This window comes from Pygoscelis adeliae, unplaced genomic scaffold, assembly GCF_000699105.1.
Source record: "Pygoscelis adeliae isolate BGI_AS28 unplaced genomic scaffold, ASM69910v1 Scaffold465, whole genome shotgun sequence".
Lineage (NCBI taxonomy): Eukaryota > Metazoa > Chordata > Aves > Sphenisciformes > Spheniscidae > Pygoscelis > Pygoscelis adeliae.
Genome location: NW_008824812.1, coordinates 24,610 through 40,204, shown reverse-complemented (window position 1 = coordinate 40,204; position 15,595 = coordinate 24,610). Strand labels below are relative to the sequence as shown.

Here is a 15,595-nt window from a genome sequence, read left to right as displayed (position 1 = left end):
GCGGGGGAGGCCGGCCCTGGCAGCCGTGTGCGAGGAGAGCCGAGCGGTGTGGCAGCTGTGCGGGTGTCTCCCGCTGCCTTCCAGCGCTGGCTGCTTTTACCCTGCTTAGGCCTGTTCCAGCCGTGTAATTACGGGAACGCTGTTCGTCATGGGCGTGTTAGAGGGTTTTCTAGCAGTAGGAGGCTTTTGCTAAAGTTAGCCCGTGCCGTCTGGAGCAGAAGCTGTCAAGTGCCTGGTGAGGTGGAGGTTGGGGGGAATTATGTCAGTATGGGAGTGCTTCCCCTTTTGCACGGTACTTCTGTGGGTGGGATTTGGATGTTGAAGTGAAGCCTGTAAGTGACGAAAGTAGAGCGATGTAAGAAGATGGTCTTTTCTCTGTAGGTGGGTGATGCCAAGCACAGCCATGAAGAAAAAGGTAAGAACTGAAAGGAGAATCCTTTGCAGTTGGGTTTTCCTTCCCCGTCTGCATTTGCTAACATCGTTATGTGTTTGCGTCTGTGCCTCGGCGCATTCTTTGGCCATCAGGTGCCTCTTAAGACTCAGAGTCAGCAGATGCATCCTTTGCTTAAAGTGCTGGAGGTTAAAATTGGGTTTGAGTTTATTTGCTGGCATGAGCGGTAGGGCAGGCTCGCTGCAGAGCCATCCACGATAACTGCTGTGTGAGTGTTTCTGGTACGTGTTGCAAAACCCTGTGCTCGTTGCGTACCTCCCGCAGCGTGAGGGAAGAGGATACGCTCTAACCCGCTTCGCTGGCCCGTGGGGAGACCCTTCTGATGTGCTACAGAAACTAGTGTGGGGAGCCCGTCATTCACGGAGGGCTCCTGGGAGGATGAAACTTAACACACGGGGAAGGAGTAGCACTTTTACTGAGAATCGGGGGGGGGGGGGCAGAGGGGGGGGGGTATTCCCGCCGTAAGCATATTCAAAGCCGTTACAGCGGCCCTGTAGAGAATATACGGCTGTCCTTCCGTGATGCGCTAGGATTGGGTTTCCTGGCTGGCCCTACGTGCTGGTGTCTGACCCCTTTGAAAGGCCTCCGCAGCCTAAAACTTGGGAGTTGGGTTCACCTATAGGCTGCCTTGGGCTGCGCCTTGGAGCCCTATTGAGTTTCTGCATGTGCTTTTTCAGCAGTGGTCTGAAATAAGAGATGTTGATGCTCTGTGCGTAGCTCAGGGGAGAAGACAGCATAGCTTTCCGGGGGTTTGCTCCGGAAAGGCTGGTAGGTGTGACCTGACCGGCCTGCCTCTCTGAGGAAAAGCAAGCCCTTGTTACCAGATCATCGAGGCCTGCGGTCAGCTCCTTTTTGGAAAGGGCGCTCGCCTGCCCGTGAAACGTTGCGGTCGCCCTCATGAAGGGTAACTTGTGCAAACAGGATGGTGCGATTCTGCCTCTCCTGTTTTGCCCTGAGAGTCTGGCAGCTGTTGCCGTGCAGTTGCGGGGCGAGGTTGGGAATCGAGCGAGCGCCTTCCCAGCTAGCGTTTAGCACTGGCGCGGGCTGGGCAGGCAGACTCGGGCCGGTTGCGCTCTCGTTAAACCTATCCTTGATGATAGATTTTTCAGAGCTGTTGCCAAAGGCTGGATTTGACTTTGTAACTGGAACTTGTTTAACAGCTGGTTTTGTGAGCAAGTCTGCGTTGGCTGTCACTGTTGGGGTATTTTTATTTTTAGATCACAATGTAGAGTCTTGCCCTGTCACAGCCCTGTGTGACTGTCTCCCCTCTTCCCCTGCCCCCCAGTCATCCCCTAGTTTTTGGCTACCAGAGGTGCTACCTTTCCTTTGGCCTGATGATCTGCAGACAGGACTCCGGAGTCAGTTCTCCCCTACATTTGCACGTGAACTGGGCTGCCTCATCTGCTTTTAACTTTTTGCTGGTCTTCTGACACCTGAAACTTGAAATGTCACTTGTATTTCACTTCTGTCAGGGAAGAGAAAACAAGTCACGTTACGAGAAGGAAAAGAGTGAGATTAGGAGAGGTGTAATGGGTGGAGAATACCAGTGCTGAGCGGGCAAGGGATTGTTTCCAGCCTGGTCTTAAGGGCTTGCGATAAAGCTGTTCTTTTGTTTTGGCAAAGTCCTCTGCTGTCGTCAAAAACATCAAGCCTTCCCCAGTGGTGCCAGTGCGTTTGGAAGGTGCGCAGGTGCAAGGCGCCGGGGCAGCTTCGGGAGCAGCTCTAGCTCTTCTCCGAGTGCTGGCTGTAAACTCCACCAGTCCTCCGTCGAGGGGAGTTGGGAAAAGGGGGTTCGGTGGACAGCGGCTGTGGGCTGGCTGCACTTCCTTCTGGGTGGTAGGCAGCCGGTTGAAGGAACGGGAGTGTGGTGCCTGGAAAGGCAGAGATTCCTGAGAGGGTGAGGGGCATAGTTCAAGAACGCAAACGAGACGGAAAGGTTTTCAGTCTGACCACGATTCAGTGACCGTGGGTAGCAAGGAGGTAAGGATGTCTGTCTCCTGCTTTCCCAGGCATGGTACGCTTCTTTGCCTCTCTCTTCTGATGCATTCACATCTGAAGTATGTTGCTCCTGTGTTTTGGTGGCTTCGGCAGGAAAATGTTAACCCTGAGGGAGCTGTGAAGGACCTGGTGCTCTGTGGTAGCTAATTCTTTCTTCTTTTTTTTTTCCTTCCCAGGTGCTGCTGATGGGTAAAAGTGGGTCTGGGAAGACCAGCATGAGGTCCATTATCTTTGCAAACTACATCGCCAGGGACACGCGGCGCCTGGGTGCCACAAGTAAGACTTCGCTTGTTTGAACTGCAAATTCTCAGGGCTCAACCCCCCTCCATTAAAGGGGTGAGGCTGTTCCCTCCAGCAATCCCTGCCTCTCCTCTGCTCCGGAGTAGGTGGGTGTCTGCTGATCCTCCCAGCTGCCACACCTCACAGGGAACTTCACTCCTGAGCTCAGCTGAGGGCAGGTAGGAAGCTGGAATGAAAGGGAAGGCAGCGCTGGGTTCAGTTTTGCTGCTTTATTGTTGAACTTTTACCCTTAGCTCTGTTTTTTGATCAGGAGGCAGCCTGTGCTGCTGCTACACCTATTATTGGAGGAGCGTTCAGAGCCTCCTCGTGGTCCTCCTTGTTGGTGAAGCTTTCCTGTTGTTAGCCAGCTGATCACTGGCGCGGCTGGAGACGCAGTGATCTTGCTGTGCGCCTGTGGTTTTGGTGGGACGATGCACTAGGCTTAATTAGTGTCTTCTGCCTTTTTTTTCTTCCCCCTCCAAAGCCACTGATCTGATTCCTCTGAAACAGGGTATGAATTATCAGGATCTAACGTTCCTCGCTGGGAAGCGCCTGTGAGGACGTAATGTCACGGATTGGTGTACGTTTCCTCTTTGCCGTAAACTTGGCCTGTTCATAAAGTTTACATTCTTTGTGTTACTGATTTATTTTTAAGGCTTGCTTAAGGCCTTGCAGAGTGTGCTGGAATGAATGTAATTCTTAAAATATCGCAAAGATCACAGAACGTGTTAAAGGGGAACCACCTGCTGTGCTTCTCAGGAGAATAGTGTCCTGGGTAGAGAGTAGGAAGGCTTGAATTACTCTGGGAACTGTCTTTTTCCTTAGTGCCTTCAGCTACGGATTTACATACAGCAATGTTGCTTCGACGGGATTTTACAAATTGTGGGCTGTGTTGTGAAGAATGGCATTTTTGGCTGCCCGAGGAGGTAGCTCTGATCTGGGTGTGTGGTACAGTCGGTAATCTCCTGTTTTCTCTTTCCAGTTGATGTGGAGCACTCCCATGTTAGATTTCTAGGAAACCTGGTATTGAACCTCTGGGACTGCGGAGGGTAGGTACTGTTTATTCTTTTGCTTTTGAAACCGTTGGGGGTTAGCTCTGGGGAATAAGGCTGGGGATGTAACAAAACAGAGGTGGTCCTGCCCCGGAGGGACGAGTACGCTGCTTGTGAACAAAGGGAATAGAACAAGTGTTATGCGTGCACTGTAAAACTGGCGAGACAGCTCTGGAAAGAATGGATGCCACATCTCAGGCTTGTGCGTGGAGGGGGTTGAAGACGTTGGCACAATTACACTGTCCCTTGAGTTATCGCTACATAAAAGGAGCAGTGCGTAGGTCCACCCTTCCCTTGCTGGCTGCTTTCTTCTGCTGGCAAAAGGCCTGAGCCCCTCGCCTGGACTTTCTCCTGAGGTGGTGGGAGGTGATGCTGGCTTCAGAATTGCTTATCACCAGCTTGATCCAAATGGGGTGCGTGCTGAGAAGCGATGCTGAAGGTTGACGGTGATCCTGTGGCTCCTGGAAGCAGCTTTTTGAAGAACGCTCTCCCATTGACAGAACCTCAGCAGAGCTGTCCGACTTTGCTGAGCTTCATCAGCTCTCATGTCCTCGTGCGTTGTCTGAGCCATATTCAGTGAAAGTTAAAGGAGGTTTAAATCGTGTAATAAGAGGCCACACTGATGGGTTCGGTTATATTTTAGCTTCTGCTGCTGGGGTTTTTTTATATGCAACTCTCCAAAAGCCAGTCTGGGTCCAGAAGCAACGTAGCTCCGTTTGCACAGGACAGTGAGCAGCCAGCTGTGACATGAGGGAAGCTTCAGCTTCCTGTGAGACTGGTGAGCAGATGCTCTTCGGGAGCATCCAACTTGGCTCCGTTGGAAATGCTTAGGGAGCCTTATGTCATGGGGAATTTAGCCACCTGTGGGGCTCTTGTCTAGACTCTTGTGATGGGGTCTCTAGCTCAAAATGCAAACCTTGCCTTTCTAGCAGAAGGTATTTTACGTGTAGCAGCTTTCCTGATGATGCTAAGCAAGACCTGGTTGCTCTGATGGGAGTCTCCTTGCTTTGTTGCTCTGCTCCTTCTCAGACAGGACACCTTTATGGAGAACTACTTCACCAGTCAGCGGGACAACATCTTCCGCAACGTAGAAGTCCTCATCTATGTCTTTGATGTAGAGAGCCGTGAACTGGAGAAGGACATGCACTACTACCAGTCATGCTTGGAGGCAATTCTTCAGAACTCTCCTGATGCAAAGATCTTTTGTCTAGTGCACAAGATGGACTTGGTGCAGGAGGATCAGCGGGATTTGGTGAGAAGCTGATAGTTGCCATAGAAATGCTTTCAAATAGGGCATCTTTTGACTGTGCTAATGCATTGCGATTTCATACCTCAAATACAGCCCCATCAGCACTGTTCCTAGAAGGGTTTCTCAGATGTTAAGAATTGTCAAAGCCCTCTAAGTTTTTTCTGCCTCTTCTACATTGTATGTCATCGCTATCTGTTGCATATAATCTAGTGGAGAATGGAACTAATGATTTTTAGTGACAACTACTCTAAGCCTTTTCTTGTATAACAGTGATTCCTGTACTTTCACCAGACCTTGGCTCCAGAAGGGAGGTAGAACTGAAAGGAAGGTAGAACTAAAAGAAATCCAGCGATCTTAAGCTTGCTGCTCACCGTTTGGATGACTTTGAGGATGGTGGTGGTGGCAGTGACAGCTGGTTTCTCTTTAGCTGTTGCTTTCAGTCCAGCGTATGCTCTGTTCTAAAGCATAACCAAAAAAAACAACGAAAGAGTTGAAACTTTCCCAGTTAACTAGAAGGTGGTTTCTGTCGGCTGATTCTGCTCTCTGTCAGTTTGGCCTGCCTGCCCAGAGATCACCTCTTAAGCACTCCTCTGCCCCAAGAGGCATCCTGCAAAAGCTGGGGATCAAGCTGTCAGAGATGTTTGGTGTTTTCTGTTGTTTTGAGAGCTTTTGAAGGGTTGCAGGGGGATTGGAAGATGCTGAGTTCCTACCAACCTTGCTTTTTCAGCTTGGACTGAAAAGCAACCAACTCCTAATACCAAAAGAAAAATTAGCTTTGTGGGTTAGACAAGTACATCCCTGGCTGCTTGGCCACTCCCTGGCTTGCAGCGAGTTTGGAGGCCCCTTTAGGCTGTTGGCTTTTGTCTGAAGTAAGAAGTCTTATTAAAATTTCTTCTGATTCCTGGTGAATATGTGCCTGGGCAGCTGCAAAGGAGGCCACGTGAGGTCCTGTGGCTGAAACCACACCCTGACCTCCCTGCATAGACAGACTTCTTCCACGTAGCAGGTTGGCTTCAGATCACTCATGCTGCCTGAGGGCGGCGATCCTTCTCTTCCAGTTTTAGTTCTGCCCTCCAGCTCAGTGCAGAAATAGCTCAAAGAGCTTGTTCGTAGGGTTGATTCAAGGAGGTATTCCTCGCTTCCATCTGCCTTCCCTCCAGACTGAAGGATGAGTCTAAAATCTTCTTGATGCTGTCCTGTCCAGATTTGGTTTGTGAGTAGTGGACAAATGCTGGTTTTGCATAGTTGTGCAGACTCTAGTGAGGCCCTGAAGTGAGGGGTAGATGGAAGAGGGGCCTTACTTCAGATACGCTTTCAATGTGTATCATCGCACACCCATCAAGATCTGTTTTCAGGCACCTGCTACTCAGAAGAACATGCAGATACTGGGCCAGATCACTCTCTCTTTAAATCTTACTGAAGCCATTGGTATCCCGGGACCCAAATGGTAAATGTTGGCCTACGCAGCATTTCATGGGGATCGGTTAATGTTCTGTCACGTTCCTAAAAACAGGAAGCTGAGGTGAAGGTGGTCGTCGCGTCTTCCCCTGCAAAGGCACGTTGCTGGCTGTCCTGCTGCTTTTCTAGCAGTTCTGTAGGAGCCTGGCACAAGGCTGTCTGGTCTTTGCTGTTCCCCCCTGCTCCCCTTTTTTGGGAACCATAACTTCTAAGGGCAGAGTATGGTGTGAGAAGAGAAGACTGTACAAGTACATGCCTCAGAGCTGATCATATTGCTGAGCCTCGAGTGCTTTCTTCCTATCCTGTTCTCGGTGACGGAGCTTTTTGCCTGTGACCAGGGACTTGTCAAAATCTAGGTCCTCAGAGACACTCGTGCGTGTCCGCTTCCATTCCCACTCCACAACACCCATAGTTATTTCAGCTTTGAGTCCCAGTCAGATCTGTCGCAAGACAGCCATCGTCTGCTTGTCCCTGCTGCTCCAGTGGAAGGGGTTTCTGCCAGCCTGTCCTGGCCAGCGTGCTCTGCTCTTGTCTTTTCTCCAGTGCTGTAGGTACTCGAGATTTGTTTGAAATGCATGCTGTAAATGCAGTACAGCAACCACACCAAAGGCAGAAATATTTACACTCAACTGCTAATCTTTTTTTTTATTTCCCAGATTTTTAAAGAGCGTGAGGAAGATTTGAAGCGCCTTTCCCGCCCCTTGGAATGTGTTTGTTTTAGAACTTCCATCTGGGATGAAACACTTTACAAGGTTTGTACAGCTTCCTCTCCGTATCTGGCTTCCCCCCTCCCACTTGAAAACAAGAGCACGAGGAAGGCGAGTGGTTAGTTGCTACTGGTTTTGTTAGTGGCTGGCCCTTTTTAGTTCTGCAGCAACTACTTCTGGAGGTTAGCTGTTGTAAATGGCATCAGAGCATCCTGGTTTTAATTAGAAAAAGTTGGAGTCATGGTGTCAGTATGTTAATACTGCTTAAACGCTTTGCCTGGCTACCTTCAAAAGAGCTTCTGCATCTTTTAGTCATGTTTATCCAGCATGGAATTGTTTCCTGTGTTTCTCTGCAGCACTGTTAAAACAGGAGCATTTACCCTTCTGGGAATTTGCTTTGCTTTCAGGAGGGGATGCGTTTTTTTTGCTGTCAGTCTGTCTTGACTGCAGTGTTAGAGGTCTTCCAGGTGTGGGAGCGGTGAGTGCGACCTGGGCTACACTGGTAGCAAACGATGGTTATAATTGTCAGCTCATGCTAACAAGCAGTGGTGGTAGCGTAGCGGCTGGGTTGCTCGTCTGAAGGTGAGGACCGTGTGGCTCTTTCCATTGGCTTCAGTGGGACTTCGGATGGCAGATTTCACCGTCCTGGCAAATCCCTCCAAAGCCATAGCAAATTCCCCTGCCTTCAGTGTCTGATGTGTTTGACTGGGGCTGATACAGTACTGATCAGGGCTGATACTGTACGCCAGGCATCACTCTTCACAAAGCACATACCCGGCTCCCTCTAGAAATCAGCCTTCCTAAGCAGTGGCATACCCCGTCTTCCTGCAGGCGTCCCTAACCTTCATCAGTTATGCAGGTTACTCTATTTGAGCGACTTATACGGAGGCAGACCTGCGCTGTTCTAGACACAGCCCTGCCAGAGCTCTTCAGAGCTTGTGCCCTTGCCTTGGGCTTTTAACTTTGCGTTTGGCAGGTGGGATGGTAGGAGTGTTTGGTAAATATCAGGTACTCGGTAGATAGGAGACACAAATATCCACCCTGACTCCTGGGGGAAGCGTGTGGTCAGGCACTGACACAAACCTGGGTCAGTAGGTAGGCAGTGAGGTGAAGCTGAGCTTAGAGGACCTGAGTCTGAATGAGGACAGATGCCTGTTACGGCATCCCCGCTCCCTTCTGGGCTTGTTCCTGACTCATTGGGCTGGATTAGAGCTTTCTGTTTGGATCAGTGACGAGCTGCCAAGCATCCATCTGCATGTTGACCTTGCTCAAGATTAAACACAACTCTGAAAACTTGAGCGGGTCTATCTGGGAGCAGTAGATAGAAGCATTGCCAGCTTAAAATTAGGATGATTTAAGCCTGTTTATAATAGTGTTCTAGAGTCTCTGTGACTGATGTGGAGGAGAACTTGACCTAGTGAAGAGTTTACTCGGGTCTGGGGTACCACCGGTGGTCTCCACTGTAGTAGAGAGACCTGGACACGGAGGTGGGAGAAGCTTCTCAGTCTTGCCCAGGCTATCAACACCCAGAACTGCCAATAATCAGGTTTTTAGCACATTGCGTAACAAGAGGATGAGGCAGAGAAGTGCTAATGCAGCCCTTATGTTGTGTCCTTCTTTGTTGACAGGCTTGGTCCAGTATAGTCTACCAGCTGATCCCCAATGTCCAGCAGCTGGAAATGAACCTGAGGAACTTTGCTCAGATCATCGAGGCAGATGAAGTGCTTCTGTTTGAGAGAGCCACTTTCCTGGTGAATACAGCAGCTCTGCCCTTCGGGTTCCTCTGCCCAGCCTAGGACGGAGTTCCCTGGATGGAAAGGGCTGTTGTGGCAGTAGCCCAAAGAGAGGTGCCAGCGCCAGACGGCAGAATGCATTGATCCAGGCCTTGCGATACTGAAAGTAGCTGACGTGGCTCCATGGCTCACGGGACCTTCCCAAAATTTCCACTTCTAGCAGTTGAGCTGAGGGCTTGATCGGTATTTCCCTCTTCCAAGCTGTGAGAGGGTTTCATATCCCCATTCAGTTGTCGGCTGTGGGACTTTTTTGAGAATTCCTTTCTGCACAGGGCAAGAACCTTCTTTAGCTTGAAATAAGCCTTTTCAGTTCCTCCTGGCCTGGCATTTTTAACTGGTCTTGCTTTCTTCTTTTTTCTTTTTTTTTTTTTTTTTGTCTGATGCTCTACAAACCCAGAGTATGGATAGAGGATCACGAGCGATTGGACTGGAATGGCTTTCAAAGTTCCTGGCCGCACGGTAACTGTGCTTCCAATCTGTTGTCTCTGCAAGGTAAAATGTGTTGGTTAAAACCACCGTTGCTGCTTGTCCGTCCATACTCTCGGTTTCTGGATTGGTCTCTTCAGACTTTGCACCAAAAGTCTTGCTGACCTGAAGGAACAGTTTGGAGTTTTGTTTGAGTGCTTTCCTTGATGGCCAAATGTCTGATTTTGAAATGACGGAGGGAATGTGGAAAAGGAGCCGTTACTTTTCTCACTTCTTAAACTACCAGAAGTAAACACCTGCCATTTCTGGCAAGTTCTGCTTTTTGGTACCTTTTGTAGATAATAAATAGTTCCACCTTGGGGGTATGTAACAGTACTTTCATTGTAAGTACCTTTTTTTTTTTACTGAAAAAGAACAATCTTTGCTACAGAAATTCTATGCTTCTTTTCAGTGTAATGGTGACTTTTTAGAAGACTCTTTCTTCTCACTTTTTTCGTATACTTAAACTCCCCCCAGGACTCCCTTCTCCTGGAGTGAAATCTTACTCTGAGATTGTATTCAAATCACAGTAACAGAAAAACCTATCTGGAAAGTTAAGGAACGAACTTGCATACAGTGAAGGCTTTGGTATGAATGTAATCCTTGAATCTGGCTAAACCTGTACTTGTATGAATAACTGGGCAGGTTTAAAAAGTGGGAAGTACATGACTATCTTTTTAAGGTGCTCAAGAGGAAAAAAAAAAAAAACCCAAACCGAAAACTTGGTTCTCGTAAACCTGTTAAATGTGACTCCATAGGTAGAAAAGTAAGAGTTTAACATCCTTGCGCAAGGGCATCTGACACTTCCAGCAGCAGTTGGTTTCATGGCTCTTAAGAGCTTAAAGCACACAGCATAAGGTTTTTAAAATATTCCTTTTTGGTTTGCTGTGGGAACAACGATGATGTAACTATTTGGTTGTGTGCCATTCCCCTTACGCAGCAAATGCAGTTCTTGGCCCGTTAGCTAATTTGGCTAAAGAGTAAAGGTCTGTAGGCTACCAGCCTTGTGAAGATGGTCGGGGAGAGGTAGCTGTGGATCACGCTGCAAGGGTTCCTAAAAACCTTTGATCCTCTGAATCTTTGCAGCCAGGCACTAAGGTCTGCACGTTGCTGCTGGATCGCTATGTGGGAGGAAGAGGAGGGGAACCGATCTGAATGCAGGCAGCTTAGCACAGTCTTGGTCTGACTCAGGTACCTGATGGAGAGAGAACTCCCGAGGAAACCAGCTGCCTTTGTTCTGCTTTCCTTAGGGAGGAACGGCTTGCTTTGGCTTTGAGAGCAGTGCTTGTGCATCCTACGTGTGGCAGAACGGGAAATTTCTCAGGTTCAGTCCTTGAGAATCTGCAGCACGATAGACTTAGGAAGGAGAAGCTATTCCAGCATTTGTCAAGTGTCTGTTTCCCCTACCTGAGGTGATGGTCTTGCATATTTGTTTCTCCCTCTCCTTGCACTTTCTTTGAATCAAGATTTAAATTGCTGCTAAGTTGGAGTATTCAGACCTCAGGTGGACAATAGTGTCTCTTGCATATCTTGCATACTTGCATCGGGGCTTGTGAAAGGCTTCCTGGTGATTGTATTGCTGAGTCTTGTTTTACCATGAAAGCACCACAGGTGGTGTTGCAAATCGTTTCCAAGATGCAATCAGCAAAAGGCAAAGGGAATCCCTGTCCTGGTCACCACCCGTTTCCCGTAATCGCTGTTGAGCCTGAGAAACCTGCGCTGAAATAAATTACTAACTAACTCCGCACTCTCTCTCTTTCTGCCTTCCAGGTCATTTCTCACTATCAATGCAAAGAACAGCGGGATGTCCACAGATTTGAGAAAATCAGCAACATTATTAAACAATTCAAGCTAAGTTGCAGGTGAGCTGGTTTTAGGTGGGGAAGATACCTCGGCAGGTATTTCGGCTTCATCCAGAAACATGAAGGCTCTCCAAACTAATACTAGTTCTGTGACGCCTCAGCAAGCTGAGATGCCGTAGTTAAATTGCACCATGCTTAAACACAACTGAGTTAATTGTTACCTTTTGTAACTTCTTCCTTTGCTGATGGTTGAAAGAGGTTTATTTTGAAACAACTGTTTTCTTCTAGGCCTCATTCTCCTGGGCAAGGTAGGGAAGTTCCAGGACTGAGCTGATAAATTAGTGACAGTCAACAGTGCTGCGGAAAGTCAGGTGGAGAGCTTTGCTTCAGACCCTGTACCACAGTGCTGGTTTGGGAGGAAGGGGCTTGCAGACGCTGTTTGTCAGTATTTCGAATGGAGAAGTGGAAAGCCTGCTTTGGAGTGGCTTGGCTTTTGAACCGTCTCCAGGCTCTGCAGTCTGTTGGTAATATCTGCAAGCATTTGGAGCCCGAATAGGATGCAGAAGCGGTGGCATGGTTTACAGAGCTGTCTCCAGATATTTCAGTTTTATATTTATTTCTCCTGGTTATTCACAGAGTGTTAAACTGTCCTTCTAAATGACTGAGCTGTTACAACCGTGGGGCAAGTGACGTTGACTGCTTGGGCACAGCAGACTCAGTCAGTCAGAGGGGTTGCATGTCTGGAGTCACCTTCACCATTCAGTGCGCAGATCATTTTATATTGTTCTCATTTAGCCTAAAGTTAAAGAGTTTTTTCTTTAAACAAACAAAAAAAACCAACACAAAACCAACCAAACTTGTAGTTGCACCTGGCGTTGCTTGCCAAGTGAGGACTCAAATACTTCTTTGTTACCAGCAACTCAAAGGGATGTTGGCTATGTGGGCGCAAAAGCTGTTTGAGCAATGTTACAGTAATAGTTCATTTACTCTTTTTTTTTTTTTTCCTCTTTTTTTTCCTCCTGTCTTAGTAAGCTGGCAGCTTCTTTCCAGAGCATGGAGGTCAGGAACTCTAACTTTGCTGCTTTCATTGACATCTTTACGTCGAATACATACGTGATGGTGGTTATGTCAGACCCTTCAATACGTAAGTTGAAGCAAAGATAAGCCTCTGGCCTGTTTTTGTTTGCAGGGACAAAAAGCCAAATGAGTCTAGTTTAAACTGCATTTCTCTCGGAAAATGAGAAACACCGGGCAAAGCAGTAAAACTGATTGTAATTAAAAGATGGGGAGGGATCTGCTGCCCTGCTGGTTTGCCCTGTCTGAGCAGAGGGTGGGGGAGGGTGGTTAAAAAGTGACTGACTTTGCAGGAGGCAAGAGACGTGTGCCTCTGACAGCTGAGCTATTTGTTGCTGTCGAGTGGAGGATCGTAGCAGCGGTGGGGAACCACTATAACAGATGTGACCTCATTTAGTAGGTCATGTCTAATAACCTATTTTGGGCTGTTCTGATCTGGCAGCCCCAGTGATTTTTGGAGAGGAAGCAGAGATGGGTCATACTTGAGTTTTTGCTCTCGCTGCCTGAACTGTCTTGGTGGGCAAGGACTCTAATTATAGCAGCATCTATTTATCTTAAAGCAGAAACTGCAGCCAGCAGTGCCAGCCCTTACAGGCACAGTGTGGCTGTTTAACTGTTTACACAACTCAAATGGAAACTGCTTCTGTTAGGATTTGGGGTGCCGAAGAGACGCTGTCCAGGACAGCCTTGTGGCTCCAGTGTTGATGCTTCCTGTCCTCCTCTTTTCGAGTGGTTTACTGAATTAGGGAAAAACCTGTGTAAACCCCGGGACTGAATTACCAGCTGTGATATTACAGTGCTTGAGGAGCAGCAAGTGAGCAGCCGTGGTGACTTGTGTAGCTATCCCCGTGAGCAAACTGCTTGACTGTGGTTCGCTCTGACTCTTCCTCGGCGTTGGCACTGGGATCAGCAGACCTTCCAGCGTTAAATTCCGCACAGCTAGGGAGCAGCGGGCTTGAAATGGGAGAGCTTGCTGATGGGGACGTTGCTTTTAGGCAGCACTTAACTTCTGGGGACGGGTTACTCGCATCTCTTAACTTTTTTTCTTTTAATCTCCCCTGTCCCTTTTCCGTCCTAGCTTCTGCGGCTACGCTGATCAACATCCGCAATGCCAGAAAACACTTTGAGAAGCTGGAGAGAGTGGATGGACCAAAGCACAGCCTGCTCATGCGCTGAACGTTGGCCAAGGCACACGGTCTTTGGGGGGAGAAAAAATGAATTGGAACTACTTATTTTTAGGAGAATCTAACAATGTTGATGTCTTTGTTGGGCTTTGAAATGAGTGTGCTGCTTTATTTTTTCTCCTTTTAACGTTGGACACTAGTCACTCAGAGGATGTCTGGATACACTGCGGACCTTCAAAAGAGACTTCCCTGGCGTGTGTGGGGTTGGGAAGAAGTAAGGACAGGTGATGTGCACGTGGTCTCATACTCCCGGTTGTCATAGTGGCACACGGCGGAGCCGTTTTGGATGTTTTGCTCCCGGGTGATCATATAAGTCACAGGAATGGAGTATTTACTGTTTTATTGGTTGGTTGCTAGAATACGTTTATAAATTTCTCCTTGTCTTCAGTCATGAAAATAAATTTTTGCTACCAGGGATTTCAGATCCTAGAGCTTTGGAAAGTGGGTTTTCTTTTCTTCTAAAACCTAGGGCAGCTTTGGCAAGCAGATGTGTAATAGCTGCATTTCTCCTGTCACGTTGCTGGGGGGGGTGTTGACTGAAGGCCATTCCAGAGTTTCATTTAAGATAATGTTTTATTATTTTCTTTTTTTCCCCCCCACATGGAGGCAAAACTCGCTCAGCAGGTGAAGCAGCCAGGCTGGCGTTGGCCTCTTTACACTCGCCAAAGCGGTGGAAAGATCTCGGTAAATAAAAGGGGCCAAAGACCCTAACTGACCAAGCAGCACGATAGTCCTGGCGCGCCCGGTCTTCGTCCTGGTGAGCCAAGAGGGGCCGGCGCGGGCACGGAGGAGCCCTGGGACGTGGTGGTTGTGGGTGGTGTGTGCATGAGCTATATTAGCTATGTTTGCGACGAGCCAGTTGGACAGTGTTTTGGCACCAATGTTACTTGATGTTGTCTATTTTTTAATGAATTTTTTGCGTGCATTTCCATTAAACATAGGAACAAAAGCACTGTGAGTTAGGGGAATCTCTGGCTTGCTGGGTGGGAGCTGATGCTTGTCAGCATCCCTCTCCCTCTTTTCTCTCTTGCTGCATCAAATTACCATATAAAAAAGGGTGTGGTGACTCCGAGCCTGGCTCTCCGCTTTGTATTCTCAAACTCATGCTCTCCCCCTGCATCCTTGCCCACACACGCACTGGGGGAGGAAAAAAATCTGACAGGGTGAGTCTGTTGTGTGAGGAACGAGGAGCTAAAGGACACGTCTCGGCTGGGGAGCCGAGGACGGGCTCCGCACAAAATCTCCCATCGATTCTCAATCTTTATGGTATTAAACACCCACGTCTCAGACCGCCTACTCAGCGGAGTTTTTGGTGTTCTGTCAGGCTGGGTGTGTTTTCAATGAGAATCATCAAGTCGGCATACCTGCGGGAGAGGAACTTGCCGAGACTCCTGTTAACGATGCGGGTGCCTGAGTTTCTGGAGAACGTGTGAACGGGCTGGAGATGCAGCGGAGGGTTTCCGTTTGTCTTCAGTGCTTGCAGGTGTGGAATACGGTGCCGGTCCTGGGGTGGGAATGGCAAATCTCGCCCACAGTCGCTTTTGCCTGACGTCGGGCTGGAGCAAGCCGGAACACGACTACGGTTTCCTCTTGCGGATGCTGTCCCACCGCTTGGACAAGGTCAGTCCCTGCTTTCGCTCCGGTCGGTGGAGAAACTTCACGGCTTTCTGCGCTCAAACCCTGCCCTCGGCGCTGTTCGGCGGAGCAAGAGGATGAGTCGCGGCCGATCCGTATGTTGTCGGAGCCTCGGGAACATCACCTCCCAGGGATTACCGGGAAGGGCTCCGCTTGCAGGAGACGGGCAGCTGTCACGGCTTCAGGAGAGCAGAAGATGGCTTATGGCCACAATTCCAGCGCAGATTGAAGCACCTTCTGCCGGGAGTACGTTTTCGTAGCAGGCAGCCGTCCCTGCCAGAGACGGCGGAAAGGACAGTGGGAAATGCTGCCTTATTTCCATGGTTACAAGGAGTTGCCGTTGGGTTTCCTTAGGGGCTAAACTGTTCAGCGTGTGAAAGTGGGATGATGTTAAGGGGGGGAGGTGTGGGGTGGGGAAGCGGGTAACAAACCGCTGTGAAGGAAGAGC

At 48.8% G+C, this 15,595-nt stretch overlaps 1 protein-coding gene across 1 annotated transcript; it reads left to right on the top strand.

Moving 5' to 3' along the window:
• The first annotated feature begins 385 nt into the window (after window positions 1-385).
• On the top strand, window positions 386-13,941 carry LOC103917146 (ras-related GTP-binding protein A). The gene is made up of 9 exons (XM_009324253.1): window positions 386-415; window positions 2,626-2,725; window positions 3,711-3,777; window positions 4,810-5,032; window positions 7,144-7,239; window positions 8,823-8,945; window positions 11,223-11,314; window positions 12,283-12,398; window positions 13,407-13,941. The coding sequence occupies exons 1-9, from the start codon at window positions 389-391 to the stop codon at window positions 13,502-13,504; spliced, it is 942 nt and encodes a 313-aa protein (XP_009322528.1). The 5' UTR covers window positions 386-388; the 3' UTR covers window positions 13,505-13,941.
• Window positions 13,942-15,595: the final 1,654 nt, after the last annotated feature.

What these genes read in the sequence shown, in the direction of transcription:
- LOC103917146 (XM_009324253.1), top strand. Translation starts at nt 389, where the DNA reads ATGCCAAGCACAGCCATGAAGAAAAAG. An exon ending in CAATTCAAGCTAAGTTGCAG is followed by an intron (nt 11,315 to 12,282) that starts GTGAGCTGGTTT and finishes CTCCTGTCTTAG; the next exon opens with TAAGCTGGCAGCTTCTTTCC. An exon ending in TATGTCAGACCCTTCAATAC is followed by an intron (nt 12,399 to 13,406) that starts GTAAGTTGAAGC and finishes TTTCCGTCCTAG; the next exon opens with CTTCTGCGGCTACGCTGATC.